Source organism: Diabrotica undecimpunctata, chromosome 6, assembly GCF_040954645.1.
Source record: "Diabrotica undecimpunctata isolate CICGRU chromosome 6, icDiaUnde3, whole genome shotgun sequence".
Taxonomy (NCBI): domain Eukaryota; kingdom Metazoa; phylum Arthropoda; class Insecta; order Coleoptera; family Chrysomelidae; genus Diabrotica; species Diabrotica undecimpunctata.
The window spans coordinates 25,276,980-25,301,197 of NC_092808.1; the positions used below are offsets into that span (position 1 = coordinate 25,276,980).

The 24,218-nt window shown below is 31.5% G+C and overlaps 2 protein-coding genes and 1 long non-coding RNA gene across 3 annotated transcripts in view; 1 reads left to right on the forward strand and 2 right to left on the reverse strand.

Annotated features, from left to right (window-relative positions):
• The window catches only part of Lsm11 (U6 snRNA-associated Sm-like protein LSm11), a 67,316-nt gene extending 51,451 nt beyond the window's left edge, over nt 1-15,865 (reverse strand). The window contains exon 1 of the mRNA XM_072534492.1: nt 15,554-15,865. Within this exon, the coding sequence (XP_072390593.1) occupies nt 15,554-15,833 (280 nt within the window). The 5' untranslated portion in view covers nt 15,834-15,865. The remainder of the gene's footprint in view (nt 1-15,553) is intronic.
• Nucleotides 1-24,218, forward strand: part of Eip74EF (Ecdysone-induced protein E74) — a 735,282-nt gene that overhangs the window by 127,333 nt on the left and 583,731 nt on the right. The gene's annotated exons all lie outside the window — the stretch shown is intronic.
• LOC140442607 (uncharacterized) lies at nt 19,130-20,211 on the reverse strand. Its single transcript, XR_011951080.1, has 3 exons — nt 19,934-20,211; nt 19,679-19,792; nt 19,130-19,595 (listed from the first exon to the last, which is right to left on the reverse strand). It is a non-coding gene; the product is annotated as an uncharacterized lncRNA (long non-coding RNA).

The following is a 24,218-nucleotide window of genomic DNA, read 5'->3' on the forward strand; positions in this document are numbered from 1 at the left end:
CTCGAATAGTTTCCAAGATTAATTTCCGAATATAGATCAGTTTGTATTTCTCTTTCAAAATATTCATCTTCTATCTTTATAACATAATTGCACCGTTTTTTCCATTCTTCAATACCGATTTTATTAAATTCTTCTTCTGCTAATTTTCTTACGTCGTCAAGTTAAAACGTAACATTCCTTTGACTGACATTATTCTTAACACCGTAAAGCGGTGTAGCCGTATTCTCGGCACAACTCATCAAATGCCCATGTTACAGATCGATCCTTATGAAATTTAATGAGTTCATATTATTCTGGTTTAAAACTAGAGTAAAAGGTATATTGTTTTGTGTCAACCATTTAACCATTTCGTTCTTCAAACAATTGGAATTAGGCGCTCGATTTATCTCTACATTGTGATAACTAGCAATATCACAAACGATTACTGAATCAGGTAGTATGTTGGCTATTAACTTCTTTCTTAGCCATTTCTCGTAATTTACCGAATTAATTTCGTAATGATAATCTCCAGATGTGGTTCTTAATTTGAATATCAACAAACTATTTTTAATAAAACTATTTCTTCTCCAGCTTGAACTACTATAAGCCTTTGGTCTTTAGAAATAACAGAACATAAACCTTTTGTGAAATCGTCTGTCCAATTTTTCGAGGATGTATGTATATGTATATATATATATATATTTTCGTGTGTATATGTTCCATCTAAAAAAACGATTAGTCTATTTTGCCTTCTAAAATATTTTAACGCTACTGACAGTGAGCCAGAATAAGGTTTAAAGTGTAAGTGGGCGTGTCGACTTTTAAGTAAACGAAATCCAGTTTGTGCTCTGGTTCTTCAGATTTGGCGTCCACTGTATCAATACTTTTACCCAACACAGTTATATCCTCTGAACAGTGCCCTCAAATAAACTGGTCGAACACGTGCAGAGTTGTACAGTCAAAAATATATTATGCTATAATAATAACTTAATTATTGAAATAGATTTCATTCTTTATATAATAGGACTAAAATGTGTTTTCATGCTTCATTTTTGGACTAAAATTCGTTTCAAATCGATATCGACTGGAGAAGGACGCGATATATCTAAAGCTAAATTTACAATAAAACTATTTAGACCAGTAGCAAATGAAGTATTCATAAATATTTTTTAATTTCTAAAAAACCTAATTTTTCAATTTTTAGTCATTTAATTTTTTCGAAAACGTTATTACCCATGCATTCCATCCATCATCCGCTAAAATATTATTACATCCGAGCAAAAAATTTATGACCCTGGAGACTTAGCACACGGATTTTTTCCTAACACCAACGGCAGTGCGACGGACTTGGCACTCGGTGAACTATTTCACTTTTATCGCTCGATGGCTCTTATGTAATTTCAATCTTGTCTTCGGCGTCCTCGTCGTTGGTTATGTAATTCTTTTTTAGACTTGGTTGTTTATGATCCTCGATGGTTTTCACACCCAGTTGTTGGTGGTCTTTTCGGACGTGATTAAAATGTTCCCGGGTCTTTTTATTCTCTAATTCTTGGAAATACGTATAATGATGAATAATTTGAAAAAATCCAAGCTTATCGAAGCGTAGGTATTCAAGAGTGGTAGATTATATAAATAAAAAAGAATTATTAATTAAATAAAAGTAATTAATGTACAAGCTCCATTAGTATTATTTTGTTCAAATCGATTCTTTTAAATAACTGAGTTGTTTAGTTAAAACTTTAGCTTGTGATAACATAATGAAATTCAAAAGAAAAATTACGGTGTGAATGGTAGTAGTGATTTGAATTACACTGGATATAGGCCCATCCAACTGTTCAATAAATTCATTCGTAAATGGAGCATAACAAAAAACGACATTTTGGTAACGACACTAAGGTTTTCTGAGAGTGCGGTAAGTACACAAGGAAATTATAATAGAAGTAGTAAATGGAGATTTATTTAAGTTTGCGAAATCAGTGGAAAAAATGTTAACTCAGTGTAAAATGTTATTTATTAGAACTATTAATTAATATTTCATCTAATATGTTCCTGTTTTACTCTACTGTAGTCTCTAACATGTTTCTGTTTGCAAATCTTCGAATAGAGTACGAGGTAATTGACCTTTTCAGTTTATTTAGCTGACTATTTCACTAGACTATCTTTAACTGATAAAGCGTCATAGCAACGCCACGTTTCCTATGATGACAGATCCGTCACGAAGGTGTCTGGTAATTCTATTGTTGTCAGTTACAAACAGTGACAAACGTCATTCATCAATTTAGGACAGATATAATAAATCTAGAAGAAAAATCAAGATTTGGATGCCAGCCAGGTGAAGAAATAAAAAAAAATTGGTTTCGGAAAATGTCCGATTGCACACGCAGAGGTCCAGAAGCTCTATTTGGACCCAATTTTCGGAGTTCCTACGGGTGAGAAATTTTGCGCTTGAAAGATGTACTACCATAACGGAACTAGCAGATTCTCGAAGATTATGCCTTTAACGTGAAAAAAGGCAATGGCGAAGACTATAAAGAGTTGTCTGTAAAGTCAATGTGGAATACTACAGCAAAAATGGTACAAGAAAATTATTTTACGGAGTACGGCACAAAAATCGACCCGTTCACAGATATATCATTCAAATGTGCAAGATTGTCAGAGATACCAAGCGGAGGCAGCTTCAAAGTGTTCAAGAAAAAAGAAAACTCAGTTCAAAGGCATTATCCGCCGAAGAACTATTAAAAATAATCCAAAGCTACGACGAGGAATCCCCCGATGGAGCACAAAAAAAGTTTTTTCACTTTTGCTCATTTGAACTTGCTTGGAGAGGCAATGCTCTCCATAGCAATCCAATATTGAATACAACAGCATTTTTTTCAAAACAAGTCAAGGCGGTTCGAAAAGTTTGGCAAACATCAACTGACTGGTAAGAAATTCAGCAAACGAAAATTTATGCCCAGTTAGATTATTTTTGAAATTAATGGAAAGAAGGGGACCAAAGATTTTATCTAATAAACTCTTTCTGACCGTTCATCCCAACTGGAAGGATGAATCTTGGTTCAAAAACTGTCCACTTGGAATCAACACCGTATCTAAGTGGACAAATATGTCAGCTCAAAAAATTGGAATAGACACAAAAAACATAAAATACAAACCATTCTCATCGATCTTCAGGTGTGTCGGTCTTGTTCAAGCAAGGTGTTTCTGAACAGGAGTTAATTAAATTAACGGGTCGCTCAAATGCAAGCTCTCTAAAACCATATCTGCAGCTGGATTCCAGTTACCACCAGAAGTTGATCGAAAATCTCAGAACAACAAATGAAGCTGGACTTTCGAGTTCCCAAATAGTACAGGTCAATAATACACAAAATCATGCTTTGGTAGAAGGAATGGGTAAACTACTATAGTTTGTTAACAAATAAATACAGATTATGTTTCGTTGATATGGTGCATTAATTGTCTCGTAAAATAGTCTTGTCGAATAGCATTCGAGAGAAAATTATTTACCGGCAAAATTTTCTTCTGGTTTTATTTAAGTTTGTTGCCTTTTGGCAATTTTCGCTTATGAAATTTTGACAAAATCACTCGACTGACGTCTCGTGATTTAACTGTCAAAATTTAATTCGCGAAAATTGCCAGACAACAAACTATCATACCAATCGAAAATATTTCCGGCAAAATGTTCTCTCTTATGATATTATAGACACAATAATACAAACTAAATTATCAAGCTCTTTATCAGTAGTGATTATAAGAATTTTAGAAGCTGTCCTTCTTCTTCTTTAAGTGCCGTCTCCCGATCGGAGGTTGGATATCATCACTATCTTTACTCTATCTATTGCTGCTCTGAAGAGTTCTATAGAACTGCATTTAAACCACTCCCTTAAATTCTTCAACCATGACACTCTCCTTCTTCCTATACTCCTTCCTCCTCTTATCTTTCCCTGTATTATCAGCCTTAGCAGTTCATATCGCTGTCCCCTCATTACGTGTCCCAGATATTGTAACTTTCTTATTTTTATTGTGTTTATTATTTCGCATTCTTTGCCCATTTCTCGCAATACTTCCGTGTTAGTTTTCTTCTGTGTCCATGCTATTCTAAGCATCCTCCTGTAACACCACATTTCAAAGGACTGTAACTTATTTATGTGTTCTTGCTTTAATGTCCAGCTTTCAAGTCCATATTGCAGTATTGAAAACACGTAGCATCTCAGTGCTCTTACTCTCAGTTCTAATCTAAGGTCTTTGTTGCAGAGAATTGTTTTCATTTTTACAAACGCATTTCTTGCTATTTCTATCCTTGCTCTTATTTCGGTTGTTTAATCATTATTGTCTGAAATCCAGGTTCCTAAGTATTTGTATTTATCAACCCTTTCTATCGGTACATTTCCCAAATGTATGTTTGTTGGTATATTTGTTTTCTTTGTTATTATCATGTATTTGGTCTTTTTTATATTCATTTTTAGTCCATAATTTTCACAGAAACTGTTTGTTTTGTCTAGCAGTAATTGTAGTTGTTCAGCAGAGCTTGCCATAATCACGGTGTCATCTGCATATCTTATGTTGTTAATAGATCTTCCGTTAATTATTATTCCTTCACTTTGAGATAGTAATGCTTCTTCAAAAATGGCTTTACTATATACATTAAATAGTAATGGGGACATAATACATCCCTGCCTAACTCCTCTCCTGATTTCAATTTCTGGACTGGGTTCGTTATCTATTACGATTTGTGCTCTTTGATTCCAGTAGAGGTTTGTTATTATTCGTAAGTCCCTATGGTCTATGTTTTTTGTCTTTAGAATTTGGACTAATTTTTCATGTCTTACTTTGTCAAATGCTTTTTCAAAATCAGAAGCTGTCCAGTCACTTACAAATAAAGGTAAACAAATTTCTTTGGGTTGGATTACCTAAGGCCCATTATGGAATTAACGTAAATGAAATAGTGGATAGACTAGCAAGGGATGCTACTACAGCAAGGGAAACGATAGAAGAACCATTAATGCCAGTCACTGATCTACGACAATGGTTTAAGAAAAAACAAATGGAACAGTAGCAACAGGAATATGACATCTCATTGAAAGGTATAAAATTTCATGATATTCAACCAAAAATTCATAGAAAACCGTGGTTTTACGGTATTACAAATCGGCACTTCATTAAGACCTTAAACAGAGCAAGGAACAAACATGGTTTATATCCATCCCACAAAAATAAACTAGGGTTGGTCAATTCTCAAAACTGCACTTGCGGAGAGTTCGGTACATTAGAAAATGTGATTTTCGATTGTGCAAACTTAAAGATGCTAAAACAAACGTTATACAAAAATCTACAAACAGCAGGAGCTCTCTCCCTACCAATTTAAATGCCATTCTATGTACACGTAATATAAATTTTTACAACATTGTTTATAACCATCTAAAAAATATGAAAATTGATATTTAAAAAAAAATAAAAAAAATATATTTAAAAAAGAATAAGAATACGATAAGTATATACAATAAAAAAAAATACATATATGAAAAACAAAACACAAAGAGGGCTTAAACCTCCGAGGTGTTGAATCGGGTTTAGGTCTTAGCGCTGTGGAAAAAAAATATATTTACATATAGTTGGTATCAGTATTTAGTTTTAGCATTTAATATTAGTTATTATTAGTATTTATTAAAATATAATCTCAGCTAAAGCTAGGAGATTGTATCTATGGAAATGATAATTTTAATCAAATTTTGCGCTATACCTTCCAGGTCGCAATCTGGAAAAACCTATCAGGCCAAACGATTTCTTTTTGTTTCAATCTACAATTTAATACCACCATTACGGAATATCATATAAAGTTAAACATCTAGTCGATGTTGCTTATTAATAGTGTAAAAAAATGTGAAAAACTCTTAATATTTGTTTTCGGTAATTGATACTTAAATTTAATAAGATATGTGGTTAAAGATAATATTTATTGTTCATAAGATATTTGAATTAAAAGGTATTTTCAAGTTAAAACAGTTCCTACGTCTATTCTTCGCTATCTAATTTTTCCCGGTATATTTTCTATCCCACAATAAAGTGACTAACTTTTAATTTTCTGCTCTAGCCAAAGCAGACTAGATGAGAAAATCTAGAGAGATATGTGCGAACTTAGCCTAGGAGGTTAATGACCTACACGGCCAATGTTGCTAGCTAGCTAGCTAGATGTATGTGTGTGGTGTGGTGTGTTTGTTGTATATACACGTACCTACACATGAACAGCCGGTGTTTTTACCAGGGGATTAGGATTATTTATTTAACAAAATAATATTTATGAGCCTATTTTTGTTATTGAAACGTTCGAGCTGATGTTTGGTGTTAATAATAATTATTATCCGAAAAGACGACCTTTTTGAAAATACATGGATCATATTACGAGATCTATACTTTTATAGGTGCACAAACTATAGAAAAGTTCAACAATTTGCGAAATTTGTTCATTTTCATTATCTGTTTTATTTTTTAATAATTCAATTTTAATGTTTATAATGAAGTCTTTATTCGTGTTTCAAAGAATTTCTGTGTTCTTAATTGGTATAACAACAATACGATTTGAGCATTAGCGGCTTCATGCATTGATGAAAATATCTGTCAAATTTTTTTGCGAATTATTACAGAATGTAAATATATTAGACAGTATAAACGGTATTGTACTGATAGGTCTTGTTATGGATTGCAAAAGCCAGCACACGCATCTTATTAAATTATCGATTTATTTGATGCTTCGGAAAGCATCTCAATATTATTCAGCTGTTTCTGGGAAACTAAACTGTATCAGGAGTGTACTTGGTACTCATAAGTCACTTTTTGCCTTAAATATACTTCTTCAAAAGTGCTGCTGAGGTTCCAAAAGTGCTGAGGTCAACATAAAGATATTTATGTAGCTTTCATCGATTACCAAAAAGCTTTTGATCGGTTACAGCATGGAATTATTTTGAACATATTAAGAAACAAGGGCATTGATGGTAGAAATCTGCGTAGCATAAAAAAATTTTATTGGAAGCAGAAAACAGAAAACAGTCGTTCGAGTCGATGGAAGACTAACCGATGAATATATTATTGAAAGAGGCATAAAAAGGGATGCCTTCTATCACAGCTGTTATTCAATATATTCTCGGATATAACATTCAAACTTATAACAGACTTTGCAAGATACAGTAAGTGGTGTGAAAATCAATGGTGAATTGATTCACACAACTTAAACCTAAAATTGCGTCAAAGAATGATCAAGTGTTATATTTGGTCTGTGTAGTTATATGGCACCGACACTTGGACTCTGAAGGCTGGTACGAAGAATGCTCCGAATACTCTTACAAAATTGACGAAAAACCGCGAACAAATCGTTAATGTAATTTCCAACGTTAGAGGGACGTAACGCAACTTATTTTTTTGCTAATTATAACTAGAAATTATTTAATCAACTTGTTTTAAAGTAAACAATTACTTATTTAAATTGTTGTTAAATTTAAATTGTCATATTAAAAAATATTTTGACGCTTGAACTTGTTTTTTTCCGAATTGCTAGATATTTGGCAAACAATTTATTATATTTCATTCAGCTATCTAGTAAAATTATAGCTATAACAGCTTTGGATGGGAGAGTAATCGCCAACTTTTCGCTTACCTAAATCATGTTTCAAAAACTGGTCGCTCCAAAACTGGAACTCTGAACAGGAATTTCACTGCACTACATACTCACTACAATGTATATGTAATCCTCGTCCCCAGAAAGTTATAGGTGTACCATGCGAAATATATCTGTTTGAAATATATCTTGTAATACACAAATGTTTGATTGATGAACTTGTCAAATGATTTTACCCTGCAGCGTTTTGCGTCAGGCCTCAATACCCATTTTCTATGTCATTTAGCTCTCTCTTTCTCTCTCTCTCTCTCTCTCTCTCTCCCTCTTTTTCTTCAGCCTTAAGTAATCCAACTTTGAACATGGGCCTCCCCCAAATCAATTCAGTGTTTTCTATTTTGCGCCACTTGCTTCCAGTTATGTCCTCCGATCTTCTTAATGTCATCAGCCCACCTCATTTGTGGTCTTCCTCTGCTTCTCTTTCCTAATCATGGTCTTCATTTTTGTATTTCGCTCCTGCGAAGCTCCATTTTAATTTGGCAGCATGTTCTCCTGCGTTTTTTCTTTGGTTTTGCTTCTAATCCATTTATTTGTTTTTTTGTCTATAAGTCTCATCCCGAGCATTGATATATACATCGCTATGTGTGCTTTTACTATTTTATCCATATTAGACTTAGTGAGTGTCCACATCTGTGAACCATACATGAGTATAGGGAGGATACACTGATCGTAAATTCTGGTTTTCAAATATTGTTCTATTTTAGTGCTTTTCAAGATCCAACTCAGTTTTACAAATCCTGTCCACGCTAACCTTATTCTTCTGATAATTTCGGAAGTTTGATTCTCTTTGTTAACTTTCATTATATGTCCCAGGTAGATGTATTCGCTTACTGTTTCTAAATTTATGTAGTTCAACGTTATTTCTCTAATGTTCGGTGTATTTGTCATTATTTTTGTTTTTTCCAAGTTCAGCTTAAGACCTACTTTTCCGAAGCTTGAAATAGTTGCGTCATCATGGATTATAGTTCTTCGAAACTTGTAGCGAATATTACAATGTCATCAGCGTGTCTCAAATGACTCAGTTTTCTTCCATTAACATTTATTCCTTTATCTGCCCAGTTAATGTCTTTGAACACGTCTTCCAGTTCAAGTGTGAATAGCTTTGGTGAGATAACGTCTCCCTGGCGAACTCCTCTGTTGATTGGTTTAGCTTTGGTTTTCGCATCTATTTGTATTTTCATTGTAGCTGTCTTGTAAATATTATGTATGAGCATTCTGTATCGGGAGACTATCCTGCAGTTGTTCATAGCTCTCTATTGCCCAAAGTTCTATGGAGTCGAATGCGTTTTCATAATCAACGAAGTCAATGTATAAGTTCAAGTGATAAGGATCATTTAGCACCATTCATAAAATCATAGGTTACTAGCATATACTGGTATATTGTTACAATAATTGCCAGCTATACACAGCGTTTCTGTTCAGTGCACAGTCATCACAAGTCTCCCTGATGAGTGGTAAACTACGAAATACGTATAGGAGAATGGTGAGACTCGAAATGATGGCAAATTAGAATTAGAACTATTTCATTGATTTAATAGAATTAGTTTCTTTAGTAAAAAAAAACAATGATGGAAATTCATACTTACAAACACTTTGTAGGTTTTAGTAGATGTTATAAAAACTGTATGGTTACTTAACATTAAACAAAAACTGCTTAACGACAAACAAAAAACTGAAATAGGGCACTACTGTTCATTAATTTAATTGTCTAGTGATTTAAATTTAACAGACGGGCTTAATTTGGCTATGATGTTGGAGATCCTACATAGACAAAACACTACGACACTTAGTCTTCACATTCGGAAATGTTCTGTTGGTGGCCAAGAGCATCTTGCAGTGCATGTGTCTATTTATTCCTCCGTGGGAGGTCCATAAAGGTTTTGAGAGTCGTCTGATTGTCAAGGGCATTAAAGATAGAATTTATAGTGTTCGTGGAATATTTGTTCGATATGGAAAAAGGAACAATTTTTGACTATTTGTTTAAAAAGAAATATGGGATATGAAATGGTTTTTATTTGTTATGACAACATAAACAACAGAGGGTGATATATCTGGCTCAAGTTATCAATGTCAATTCTTATATTTAGGGCTATTGGATGTTTTAGAATTTGGTACATTTCAAGGAGGGAGATCTCTTGTGATAATTTTGTTGTTTGCAAAATATTTTGACGTTAGTGAACTCGATTAGGTGATTTTTTTGTAATGGCGTGTTGTGTAAGGGCCCAAAAGGGTTTGGAAATCCTAATGTCGCTTTTGTGGGACGTTAGTCGACCTTAAAGATAGCTGCTGGTCTGGCCAATGTAGCAGGAATTAGAAGGCCACTTTAGTTTGCTCTAAAGGCGACAATGGAGTTTTGATCTACGAAAACAACTTTCCTACAGTTCTGGTGTTTTTAAGGTTATTTTAACCAGTAAGGCATTAAAGAGTTTTTCGTCTGAATATTGCTAGAAATGGACGCTAATTTTAACCCATTGAATGCTTTGATAGAATTAACATAGCTTTTGGAAAATAGAAATTTATTGATGATAAAAATGGTATCGGAGTAATCAATGAGAATAGACTTCAGTAGATTAAGAGCTTCATCTTTGAATAGCGGATGTGTCGACGAGTATACTCTAAGACTGAGGGCTTGTACGAGGTTATGTTTGTATATGATTGGGTGTGATGAGTGGTAATTTAAGAAACGGTTGTTGGCCATTTGTTTTCTGTACCAGATAGTGCCTAATGTGTTGTTCTATGTGCGAATTATTCGCATATCTAAAACGGGATGCTATTCCCAATCTCAAATTCACATTGAATTGGAGGTGAGGATCAAAGCTGTTAAAGGCATAAGATGCCCAAAGCCTTATCTCATGTAAAGGTGCCCAAAAGCAACTCCAAAAAAGACACAAATTATTAATTCTTTATATTGGTGATATTATATTGGATAAGCGAAAAAGTGTGAGAGGGTGAGAGCGAGGGGTGGGAGGTAAAAATATATCTGAGAGCAGGACAAACACAAACAAACTGGGAATTAAACATCGGCATAGTATGTGATAGATATACAAATAACAGTTATTATATATTAAAAGAAAAACGTTTATTAAACCAGAAAAGATTTTAGAAGAAATAAAAAGAGAATAAAATATAGCTCGTGACAAAATTTCGAAGAGTCTCCGTAGAATAGAGGCATGTGTGTTAGTGTAATCGTAATGAATATGATAGTTTCACTGCACTTTTGATTACGGGTCGCTAGGCTTTGCTTTCAATGAATAAAAATATAAAGGAAAAATAGACAGTCCTCTAATTTGAAACACATGGAACATGCGACATTTAATACCTTATGACGTGTTGATGTGAGGATCGTGTAATCAAAAACAAAATTAATTAAACGAGTTTTTTCTACACCAAATAAGGAAATATTATCCTTAGTGACTATTACGTAAAAATTGTTAGGGTATCATAATAGTTGTTTACAATTATGAGATATCGAAAAGAAAAAAATATGATTAAGGATATTTTTAAAACAGAATAAGTATTTGTTAGCCGGGATTTTTACGGGAGAAAAATAAACAAGGAATAAAAAAAATCTTTGTAGTAGCCATTTTTTCTTCTTGAGTTCTGTTTTACTAATGCATGTGTCATTTGTTATGGATACCTCCCAGTAAATGATCGTATCATTAAGATAAGCATAAAATCAAAATCAGTAAATATGAACATAGAACTGATATATATTATGCCAATAACATAGTCAACAGAAGATATACTAGAAAACATGAAACTTTCTCTAACGTTCCTAAGAAAGAACCGATGATAATAATAGAAGACTGAACGAAGACACAAAGGTAGACAACCATTTAAAAGCAACGGTAAGGTAGTTTGGTAATGTAAAGCTATATAAATATATAAAATCCCAAAACAAGAGAAAACCAACAAGTAAAATTGATGTCAAGATATGGGAGAAACATTACAAAGGGTTATTTTAAGGATAGAGAAAGCACTCACGAATGCACGGAAGAAACATACCTTAATGATAAAAACGAAATATAATATAATATAAATAAAAAAATAGCATGCCCACTAAACTTAGGTAATAATGAATGTAGAAAACTAATCAAATACGAAGTAAGACAACTTTTGAAAGGAGAAGAAATCGTCAGATTTATTAAGGCACAGAGACTTAGATGAATGGGACATCTAGAAAGGAGAAATCCAGAAGCAGTTATCAAGAAAATCACAAAATGGAGACCAGTATCAGACAGACCACGAAGAAAACCGAAGACAAGATGGGAGAACCAGATACCTAAATGCGGATCTTAAGAAAGTGAAAGTTAGAGATAATACCATAAGCAAAAACAGGAAAGAATTGAGAAATATTGTAGAAGACGCCAAGTTGCACAACCAATTGTAAAACCAAAATTTTAATGAGGACTGATTCGCCGCGACAAAGAATGGGAAAACCCCAAAGAGGGCGGCAATCACTCCTCTAGGAATGTAGCTATGCCATGATGATGGAAAGGTAGGTTGGACTACGACAAAGAAACGATTCATATAAACGGATTCTCCAGGTCTTCATCTACACCGAATTAAGTATAATGGCCACAATATTCAAACATCATCCACAAAGGCATTGACATGGACTTCAATTGAAAGAAGATAGGAAAATCAAATAGATTTTATGCTTGTAACTAAACGCTGGATCAGCTCAGTAATCAATGTGAAAGCAAAACCAGCCACCCTCTGCGGATCAGACCACAAGTTGTTTCCCAGAGAACACATTGTAAAATAAGAAATAGATAGCCGAAGCTATCAACAGCACAAACTCTAAATAAAATCCAAAAAAAAACATTTAACCCCTTCGCTACCAAGCTTAAAGATGAGTAGCACAGTAAGTATTACTTATACCAGATTTAGCGAAAAATAAAACTTTTTTAAAACATTGTTTTTGCGTGGTCCGTTTGAATTTTCGGTGCCTTGGAGAGCATTTTTTAATATTTAAGAAAGTATTAATTTGCCATAGGCACCGCACTAAGGGACAATCCATATAAAAACAAAAATTATAAATAAATAAAAAATGTCTGCCTTTCATTACAACTGTTAACATTTTTTATACTTAACGAGTATTTTGAATGCAATTCCATATTTTTTGTATTAGTTTTACACATTTTTATACACAAGCTTATTGTTCATTGGCATACAAATGGGAATAAAACAAAATAAAATAATTTTTCAAATGTTTCATAAAGGCTATGAAATCTTAATTGTTTTCTTCTCATTTGCGTAACAGACTTTACAAAACTTTCTCTTTCTTCTTGTTATAATTGTATAAAAGCTTTTTGAATTTAGTACCATACATTGGATCATATGAAAACCAACTTTTTTGAACCATGTGTAACTTTTTCTAATAATATCAGTACTCAATATCTGGATCGATAGCATCTACTGCTCCCATATTTTGGTTGTAGGGTTCAACCACTTCAGGCTTTCCAACTGATTTATTCTTGCTGGTTCTAGCTTGATAACATTTTTTTCGATAATCCTGCTGTAAGTTTTGTAGTTAGCATATACATGTCCCTTTTATCAACAAGATTGAAATGCCTCAAGTGGAATTTGAGTGAGCTCCCCTGTTGACCCGAATCATACCAGTAACATAAGTATTTCATTGAAGGAAAAAATCTGCTAAGCGTAATGACATGTACCAGTTATCAAGGATAATTTCTCTTCCCTCATCCAACAAAGATCGAACAAGTAAATGACAACCTTTTCTGAGATAGTTAGATGCTCTGTATTGGGATATGGTCTGCTGTATAAATGTCCTTTCCAATATACAATAAAGAATAAAAAGTGTAGCCACGAAACTGGGGATCACTGGGACAAAGACAAAAAAGTTTCAAGCCAAAATGCAACCTTTTGGTTTTTATAAACTGTCTGACATGAAGGGTGCCTTTATATAATAATCAGCAAAAAGCTCGACACCAGCAATTTTGGTAGAAGTGGGGGTTTATTTCTCTCACACTGTCAATTCTTAAAATTATCAAACAATATTTTTTTATCAGTTGCATTAAGATGGCAACTATGGTTTCTTTTTTATGTATCATTGCCTTATTGCATAGAATACAATGTCTTCTATCAATAGGTCAATGAAACAACCTTAATAGAAGAAAAACCATGGAAAAGATAATGCCAGCAACAGAAAAATGAAGAGAAAGTATGCTTAGCTATGGCGTACCTCGAAAAAGCACAAAAATTAATCAAGTAGTAGTATTAAGTAGTATTAATATATGGAATTCACAAGGAAAGAAATGAAGAAGCCACAGCCCAAAAATTTGATTTCATTATTTAAACACATTGGTTTTACACCATAGGGGTATGTGTCTCCTATACAGTGTTCCACATTAAGAAAATAACATTAGACTTATGGAGATCAGTGTTGCCAAAACTCTCAGGCATGCGGTTTACTAGATGTCGATATATTTTTCGAATTTCCATTTTCAATTAACAGTTAACTGTAAAGTCAGAATAACAACTGAAGAACCACAAAGCCTTATTATCATTATGTAGTCTCAGAGAACACATAAAATCGCTGACATAGTACACTGTATTATTTTAAGTTGCAATTAGTAATTAGATATATTATGCATTCCAAGCGGTCCGTTTATTTGCTTTTAAATCTTTAAAAGTGCATGATTTAACTAAACAATATTTTCTACTTATTTCTATGATTCGTATATGATATTCTTACCGAAAAACAAATAAACTGTCGTTACTATAATTAAAATAAGATAAAATAAAATAAAATAAGATAAAATAAAAGTATCTTTTGTAAATACTATTTATTTAATTAAAATCATTTTCCCTACTTTTTATCTCTTGTTTCGAATGGGCACTTTTGGTCAATTACGTTAAAAAACATTAATTTAATTCATGTCTGTGAAAACGAAAATACAAATTATACAACCCTGAATCGTGCTTGTGTTCATCGTGGCATCGCTGCGCTTCTATCGTCCATAAGAAATACATGGCAATATATATCTCCATATCTCCGCAATGTTATTTTCTTAACTTGGAATGCTCTATAGAATGGCAAATTTTTTCAAGGCAAAGTTTTTATAAGGGAGTTTGAAGAACTATTCTAAAACAGTCAAATTAATTGTACCCAGTAGGATAATCTACATTTAATAGAACTATTAAACTGCAAGTTCTCTTCTTTATCTGACGATTTACTTACTTTATCCTCAGTTTATCCTGCTTACTGTAAGTGTATACACCACTTTTTCCTTGTTTCCTTTATTGAATAATTTATTTCATCTGAGGTTATATTTTTTCCAGGTATAGTAAATGTCCTATTAATTTATTTGTTGAAATAGTTCATTTACTTTTTATGGCAGTATATTCAATGATCAATCTAGTTTTATTTATGCCGATGTTGGTGTTGTTATAAGCTATTTATTTCTACATATTATAATGTCAAAGACAATTCACTTTTTTGCTCTATTAATATTTAATGCAGCCTATAACCTGTAATTTCCATATATACCTACATTTTGTAAATATGATACCACAATATATAGATACATATTTTTCAAAAGATCACAAAGCTACAGTAATATTATTTATTAAATATTTGACCTTGTAAAATGTTTTTTGTTTTATGTTTATTCAATTTTAGAAATAAATATCAGTTTGTTAATTAAACAATAATAAGCGATTCACTAAATATATATTTTTATGTTGTTTAGTACATTATTTAATCTACGTGTTAGTCCAATGCGAAACAGCAGTCAATGACCTGATATTTATCAAAATATATGATTTAAGCGAAAAAATCTAATTTGACTATATTTACACAGCAGTATCGCATGCTGATTTGTGAGGTTATGTATCCAGTTACCATAGCCACTAAATCACATATCTTAATTACTTGTTACTTACATTGATGTTCTTTCCATCTTCTTACGATTGTTTCAGTATCTTGTTTCATTTGTTCACTCTTTTTTGCGTACTGTTCAGGATTATTTGCTTTATTTATCGCCGATTGATATGAAGCCAAATTATCGTACCTTTTAGCACTCGTACACGGTACACGGACATTTGGAGTATTTAGTGCCAAAAGAGGATTAAATTTATCACTAAAAAAGTCTAATTCCGGGTTATCCATTGGTTCATTCTTAACATTTTCCGATTTTTCTTCATCGCTTGAACTTTCAGACATTGTTATTTTATGAACAAAAATAAACAAATAAAATGGAAGGTGAAACAATAGTGACACCTAGCGAGTGCTGTTCGTACGTTAAATAGAGAGCATTACAGGTTTCGCTTACGTGCGTGGGACCTTTGCAATTCGTTGTAGATTTGCAGCCATAGGTGGCGTAAATTTTATTAATTTTAGACTTCAACAAAAATGCATTTTAATGTTATTATTATTAACAAATTTCTCTTTTCTAATATAAACATATGTATGCGCGCGTACAATTATTGTGCAATATTATAGATCAGTTTAATTGTGCAATATTGCAGCGCGTATCTCAAGCGAGAAAATGTACTTTTAACGTGAAAGCCAAAGCGGGAGAAATTATTTCTTTGATTACAACATAAATGAGCTTTCTATTTCTAAATTATTTAATAAAATCTTTCATTTATACGCACCGTGTAATTTATTCTTAAACTTGTAATTTAGTTGATTATCTATGTATTTGTGCATTTTTCATTGAAAACTATTAGCCATTTCACGCTGGTTTAATTCTAACAAATTAAAGAAATTGTGAATTTATTAGTAACTGAGATATTGTGTTAGGTATTCTATTGAGATAATATTAAGAAATTACAGATAGAAATGGAGAGTACCAATCATATTTATAGTTGTAATTATTTGATAATGTTACTTCGAAAAGTATGTTAAATTTATAGTAATTGAATCCATAAAGTTGGTCCAATCCACAATTGATTATAAGGAAAATTACACTTTGTATTATTTGTTTTGACGTATCAATTTCGACGTTAGCCAATACCTAAATAATGAGTTTTCTAGAACTAAAATATATTTTTTAAATATATACTACCCAAAATTTGATGGGTTTAGTATACACTTCCACTATTTAGAATAATTCTTCTTTTTTTTAAAAAAGAAGTCTGCAATAGTAAGATACTTGAGCTATTAATACTGAGAAGTAGGAATTGTTGTGTTGTAGGCATCGAGCAAAAAGACAAAAGAGGGAATGTAAAGGTAGTGGGGGCAAAAATATTGTTAGACAGGAAGTGCCATCTTGAGAGGCCAAATTAAACAAGGAAAGAGAGTCTTTCTTTGTTTAAGAAATCAAATTTAGTTGGGTTATGTTATTATTTGTCCCAACTGTCACATGAAATCTTATTTATATTGAAGTTTTTTAACAATTGTTTCACATTTTTGACTGTTATCGTTAATATTTAATTAAAATTTTCTCGTCTAAGACACATTCTGAAAACTATTTTATAGCTACTGTTAATAAGTGTCGGAAAATTTAAATTTGGCGCATTCGGATTTCCGGATATGTCCGCCATCAGAGGCCACTTTTTTGGTCGCCTTTTCATAACGATTAGATTCCCTCTTTTGTCTTTTTGCTCGATGGTTGTAGGTTTCCGACAATGAATCTGTCAAAATATGCCCGAGCTAAGCGAATGACGAGAGCTTAATTTCCCGACTCAGCACCCCCCACTACTGTTTATATGTGCAAGTATTTAACGAATGGCGGGAAGTTTGAAATATATGGTAACAATTAGTGCCGGTTGTTCGAACGCTAATCAAAACTTGATTGTAATCAAATATTGGAAATATTTAATTACAAGCAAATACGTCACAGCAGCTGTCAAAATTGCTTATTATTATTATTGATTTTTAAATAAAAACATGACATTAACATCAGAAAGAAATAAGTTTAATTATGGTTTATTTTAAATTAAAACGCAAAATAAGAATTGAATAAATCCAAACGTCATTGAATAAATCAGTCAAGATAACCTCAAAATGTAACGTATTTGATTTTAATTAAATATTTGATTTGAGTTCTCATTAGCGTTCGAACAATCGACCCTTATTGTATTAAATTTCTGTCTTTTTTTATTCCTATACATACTTTGGTAACAAAATCTAGATTTTTTACAGAATTAATTATAAATACTATTTTAATTTTTTAATAATAATTTTTATTTAGAAAGCTGTAAAAATGACACCTGTTACATTTAAACAGTCATTTCATTATTATTTTAGTTCATCAAAAAACTTAAAAAAAGTTCCAATATAATAATGATTGGTATACTTCGTTTACGCTTGTACAAAACACATAATGAGGTAAATAGTCATATTTTTTAGAAGAAAATGTTACAATGTATAGACGGTGTTTACAGTCTTGCGATTTTATTTTTAAGTGGTGGTAGGTTAGCAATAAAGGTATTGTGTAGAATAAGGGATGGTCGAATTTGCTTCCTTTCTCAAATACAGGCCATTGAAGTTTCCAAAAATTTAGATTTTTTTGTAATATCTCTTTAGCGCATTAGAATATTCAAATGAAATTTGGTGTACACAACCTATTGAATGAATGGCCACTACACGTATAAGAACCGTGTAATAATCTAAATAAGTTACGTAGATTCGGGATATGTCGTTTATAATTTAAAGAAAACTTTCAGTTGGCCTCTGTAATATGTAATTTCTAAGATTTTTTGTAAGTAAATTCCATTTAAAACAACCTCTCAACTTTTCTTTATATCTCCTACAACAAAACTTGTAGTAGCTGTACAATCCATAAATAATGCTTACCAAATTGCATAAGAATATTCTAAAGTGTGTATGTGTTAAATATTACAAAAAAATCTAAATGTTTGCCAACTTCTAAGCCCTATGTATAAGAAATTAAGCACAATTCTTCCACAATTAATTAGACGAAATACCATTCTTTTTTGATAAACTATCACCTATAAAAAATATCACAAGACTGTAAACACCCTATATAATATCAAAGAATATAGACGCTAGACGTCTATATTCTTTGATAATATACAGGGTATACAATGTACCACAACATTTTACAGTTGTTTCCAATTTAGGGAAAGGTGAAATAAATACAAGATGCATGTAGTATATAACAATTATTTTAATTTTTATTTAAATAGTACAGTCAGTGTACTATTTATTTATTTATTTATTTAATACATGGGATAACCCCATTAACAGTTTAAATTACAATATACAATATCACAGTTAGGATTCAAAACTTGAAATTACTATATAAAATCAATATTAAAAAGTTTTAAAAAATGAGACTAAAAATCTTACATACTAAAATAAAACAAAGTATAACAAGAATAAAATTTAACTGAGTTAGTTATATTGAAAGTATCAAAATCGCGATCATTTAATAGCCCCATGTATCTATCCAATGAGTTGTGAATACCATAGGTTGTTCTGTGGAAAGGAATATTGAAAACATTGTGGTAACGTAGAGCTTGATGGTTCGGATGATCAATAAATCCATGTATGATCTTATATATAAATATAGCTCCTGACATGTCACGACGGTTCTTGAGTGAGGATAAAGATAATTGTTGTTCGATACAGAAATAATCATGATTTTCAATAGTAGTGTGGACGTGGTAAGCACAAAATTTCAAATATTTATGCTAGACTCTTTCTATGGTATCAATATTGTTCTGAAAATAGGGTGACCAAATAACTGAACAGTATTCCAAAATAGTTCTAAGCAACAATACACTAATCTTGTTGAATTAATGGAAAAATACTGAATACTTTCTTGCTTTGGGAGTCTAATTTTTCCAAGCTCAATTTCATGCCCATAGTGTGTTTTTTGGAAATTCACAGTTATTTTATCATTGGCGCTGACAATTTTTATTTGGCTAGTGCATAATGAATCCATATGGCATAAACCTTGAGACTTACAATTACCCTTGTATTGCTTATTTAATACTTGCTTTCCATCATGAGCTACAAAGAAAAAAAAATTTAATTATAAATAATTATAGTATCCATCTAATACGATGTTATCATATGTTAAGTATCTTACTTACATGTTTTGCTACGATTGCAATTAAAGTATGTAATATTTTTATCTTGCTTGTATTTAGATACAACATAGAAGCTGCAGGATGTTTCTTCCATTGATCGTTTCCAAATAATAAATTCTTAAACAAAAAAAAAATTAAATTAGTAAATGTCCATTACTATACATTATTAATTTTAATATTTTATTAAGTACATAGAAATATTCTACAATATTTTAACAAAATATATCCTACTAAATTAAATATTAAAATAAAACTTACCATCCATATTTGTAAAATTAATTGTTTGACTTTCAAACTTTAAATTATGAACATTTTCCAAATGATTAATTAAAAATTTTCCTTGCTGAAAGGAATTATCACAATCAAGTTCCAAACACTTAAAACCCCATACATTTTTAGCATAAGATATGCGTTCAACCTGTTTAAAATGAATTTGTGTGACGTGTCTATTTAAAGTAAATTGTCTTGAAAAAACTTTATCACAATATTTACACGTTACAGGCATTTTAAAAAATAATAATAATAAGACACCAAATATAAACATAAGATATCAAATCATAAAGTTAGGTTAAGTCCAAACAAATTCATAAATGTCAATTTGGTCAAACTGTTCTGTTCCCAAAAGCTTAGGTGGTGGGGGGTGCCTAGTCGGGAAAATAAGCTCTCGTAAGCGAATGGACTATAACAACATTCACAAATTCATAATACCCACCCACCTGGGCATTATCTGAAACATACGTTACTTGTTTTGTGGATTTTTAACTGTCCAACATTCAGTGCCTTATCTCTTAACTGATCTTCTTTGACGAGCGTATACCAAATCACTGATTTCTTTCTTAGGAACTAATATATCAGTTTGCGTTTGGACATCACACTTTTCACTTCCAAGCGATGCATATACACTATAAAAGTATGATTCTCCTAGAATATTTTGAGATTCATTATTCTCATCACATAAAAAAACAAAGTTTTTTCTGCATTGAAACTGACATATCTTTCATTAAATTCTTCATTTTTAACTAACTAATCTTGAAAGTTGTTTTGCTCAGTATTAATATGCTGGTTCATTCTCACTTGAAGTGAAATGTCTCCCGTATTTGTAGATTATTCTATATTAGTAGAAGTCTGAACACTTGTCGGTTGTACGTAATGATTGTATTGTAGACTGTAATCCAGAACGCCTTACATAACGATTGTGCCTGTGATAAAATATTTATAAGTATAAATATTTTAAATTTGATAATAAAAAACACTGCACAGATTTGATTTACCTTTTAAGAACTTGGGTAGAATTTACTGTTATACTGCTTTGGAAATATTGTTGGTGCGTATCCTGTTAGAACATACATTTTTTTATTTCCATTAAAATGATTGCTACAAACCACAACACTGCATGTTGGGGTCCAAGCAGATTGATCGATTAATAAAAAAGATTATTTTAATATTAGCTATAATTTTATAAGGTGAATTATCATTTTTTTTTTACTTTTTTCTTCGTAATTTCTGGTTTAAAATTCTGATTTCTTTTTATAATTTTTGCAAGTTTTATTTATACTAAATTCTCAATTTTCTCAACTCTTTTTCAGAATTTTTAAGTGTTTTGAAATCATATTTTGTGGTTACAAGTGGAATATGTTACAAGTACTTCATTTATTCTGTCTCTGAACAGGTTGAACTTTAAGAATTTGTCTGGTACTTGAAACAGAACCATTTTTATGCAATATAGGTTTATTATCTTTGGTTTAAAGGTACTTGGGGAAATTGTTCAAAGATTGATGGTACAGCGTTAGGTTTCAATCTAAGACCTTCACAGTTTTGTTTAAAAATATTCTGGTCTAAATTGTTTATAACATACACCAGTGTTGTGTATATAGTACATAATCCTTTGTGCTTAGAGCTTTTTTTCCATTCCTTTTTCTCTTCTTCAAATGTCATTTAAAACCTGTAACAGTAAATTATATATTTTTATATTACCTTTTTCTATATTTTCAACATTGAAGTTAATTTATCCAAATCACTTTTTCTCTATTTTAAACATACAATAATATTGAAAATGGTCGGCAGAGTTTAAATTAATAGGCTTTGATACTCAACGAAATACATGTTCTGTCTTTAAATTTCTTGTAGTATTCTTGTATAATTATTCTAAATCACAAACCCAAAGGTTAACCAATATCAAATTCAAATAATTTTTACATTGTTTGCCCCCTTATTGTGTCCACCTAACGGACAACATGCGCTCTAGTCTGGTAAAAATCGGCTTCATTTATTTTCCTTCAGTTCTCATTACTACATTACCTAATATTATGGATTTTCCTTTTCACTGGAATTTTTCTGTCTTACGACACACGATTAGCTTCTTTTTAAGAAAGACTATAGACTGTAGATCCAGAAGCAGTATTTATAAACAAAGAATATACATAAACAAATAGTTGAGGAAGTTTACCACTGTTTTATTAAAATTTGTTTAAAATTGAAAAGACCTTTTTAAGTTTTTTTTTCTTTTTTCAATATTATACATATTAAATAACACCGATAAAAATACACTAGATTAGTTGTCAATAATATGTTGAAATCCGCAGTAAAATAAACCATAAATATTATAATTTGCATTATATCTCCAACAAATCTAAAAAAAATCACTTTTACTTGTTATAATTAACGTAATAAAACTCATTGAAACGGTAGAAGCAGATCGCAGAGAGTGTTGACCCAGGCCATTTGCGATGTTAATATTTATGTATTTTTCCGTTTCGATGCATTTTCTCGGCTGTACAGGTTGCTTGTATGTTGTTTAGGACTTTCTCCATACACAACATCGACGAGAGAGAAACATTGAAGTCTATAATCGGACTAGTGAAAGTGACGTAACTGATGGATGTCAAATAACCACAGAGGCGGATTAGCCAGCTGGTCTTTTCGGTTTTAAACTAAAAATTATCGGTTTTTACCGATTTCGTAATTCCAGACAATTTTTATATTTGATTTGATTTTTAGTACTTGTCATATAACTATTTGTAAATTGCTTTATCTTAAAGTTAATTCAATCTGTTAGATATTATTTATTAGTTATTATTATTATTATAGTAGAAACCCTCAAATCAGAAGAGTGATTTCATAGTTTAAACGCGGAATATCCTCAAATTTAAATGTACACAGCGGCCCTCGAAAACTGCCTGTTTTCTCGATTGCAATTTGCGTTTCCTCATAAGAAATTACAGAATATATAAAGTAGTATATTTATTTGTGCTTCTCTATAGAAAAACTGACCAGGAGTTGCCGTACAGTGTAGCCAATTGTTGTTCACAAGTAGTAATTATGGTCATACAAAACCTGTATTCTTCCACGCAGCGATTATTACCGTCATAAAAATACCAAAAAATATTATTTTTTCAATAGTAAAAATTAATTACAAAATTGTAATTAAATAAATTTTATTTATATGTTTCGTTTCGTTACATATTTAAAATTATAAAATAAAAATCGATATTTTAAAACAATATTTTTCAATCGTTTGGCAACTTTGGAATTAGCGATGGAATTTCGACTCACAGAAATCCGTAAAACTAGTTTTTGTCGAGCAAGTGTCGAGCAACAATAGTTCATGTACATAGGTGTTTCTAAGGGTAGGGCATGTGTTGAATTTTGTGAATATATTTTATGCTATAAGTTTGTGTTATTGATAAAACGTGTTATTGATAATACGAGTGTTTTGTTTGTCGTTTTATAGTAAATTTTTAGTTATATTCTGTAATTATTTGGTTTGAGTTTTATTGGAGTTGGACGAAAAACCGAGTTGTTCCAAGAGAAGACAGCAAAATTCTGATGTTGATTCCAAAAATGAAAAGCCGCAAAAGAGACGGAAAATGTTAACGTCCGAAGAGAAGGTAATGATACGAAACGTTTATGAAGTAATTGTCGGCAGAAAAATGGCATTAAATGTTAGCCAAGCGGTCGACATTTGTAGCAGTTTAACAAAAGTATCCGTTAGCTGTATTTATCGTGTACTTAAAAATACATCGGAAAATAAAAAGCAAGAAAAAGGTAAAACTAGAGGTAGGAAAAGCATTGTTTTCGATGACGAGACAAGGAATATTATATGTCGAAAAATTCATTCATTTTATTTTCGGACTGAAATTCCAACACTGAAAAGAAATTCTCAAGAGCTCAAAAAAGATGACTCTTTACCCAAGATATCTCATAGGGTCTTAATCAGAACCATGCGCGAAATGAACTTTCGATATGTAAAACGCAACAGAAAAAGTATGCTATTAGAAAAAAATGAAATTATTCTGTGGAGAAGAAAATATTTAGAAGAAATACGAAAAATTCGCAGCACTGGATGCAAAATATATTATTTGGATGAAACCTGGATTAACGAAGGTCATACAGTTGGAAAAGTTTGGCAAGATTTAAATGTCAAAAGTAAACGCGAAGCATTTATAGAAGGCTGGTCTACAGGATTAAAAACTCCATCAGGAAAGGGACGGCGTTTAATCATTACCCATATAGGAAGTGATACAGGGTTCTTTGTTAATGGTTT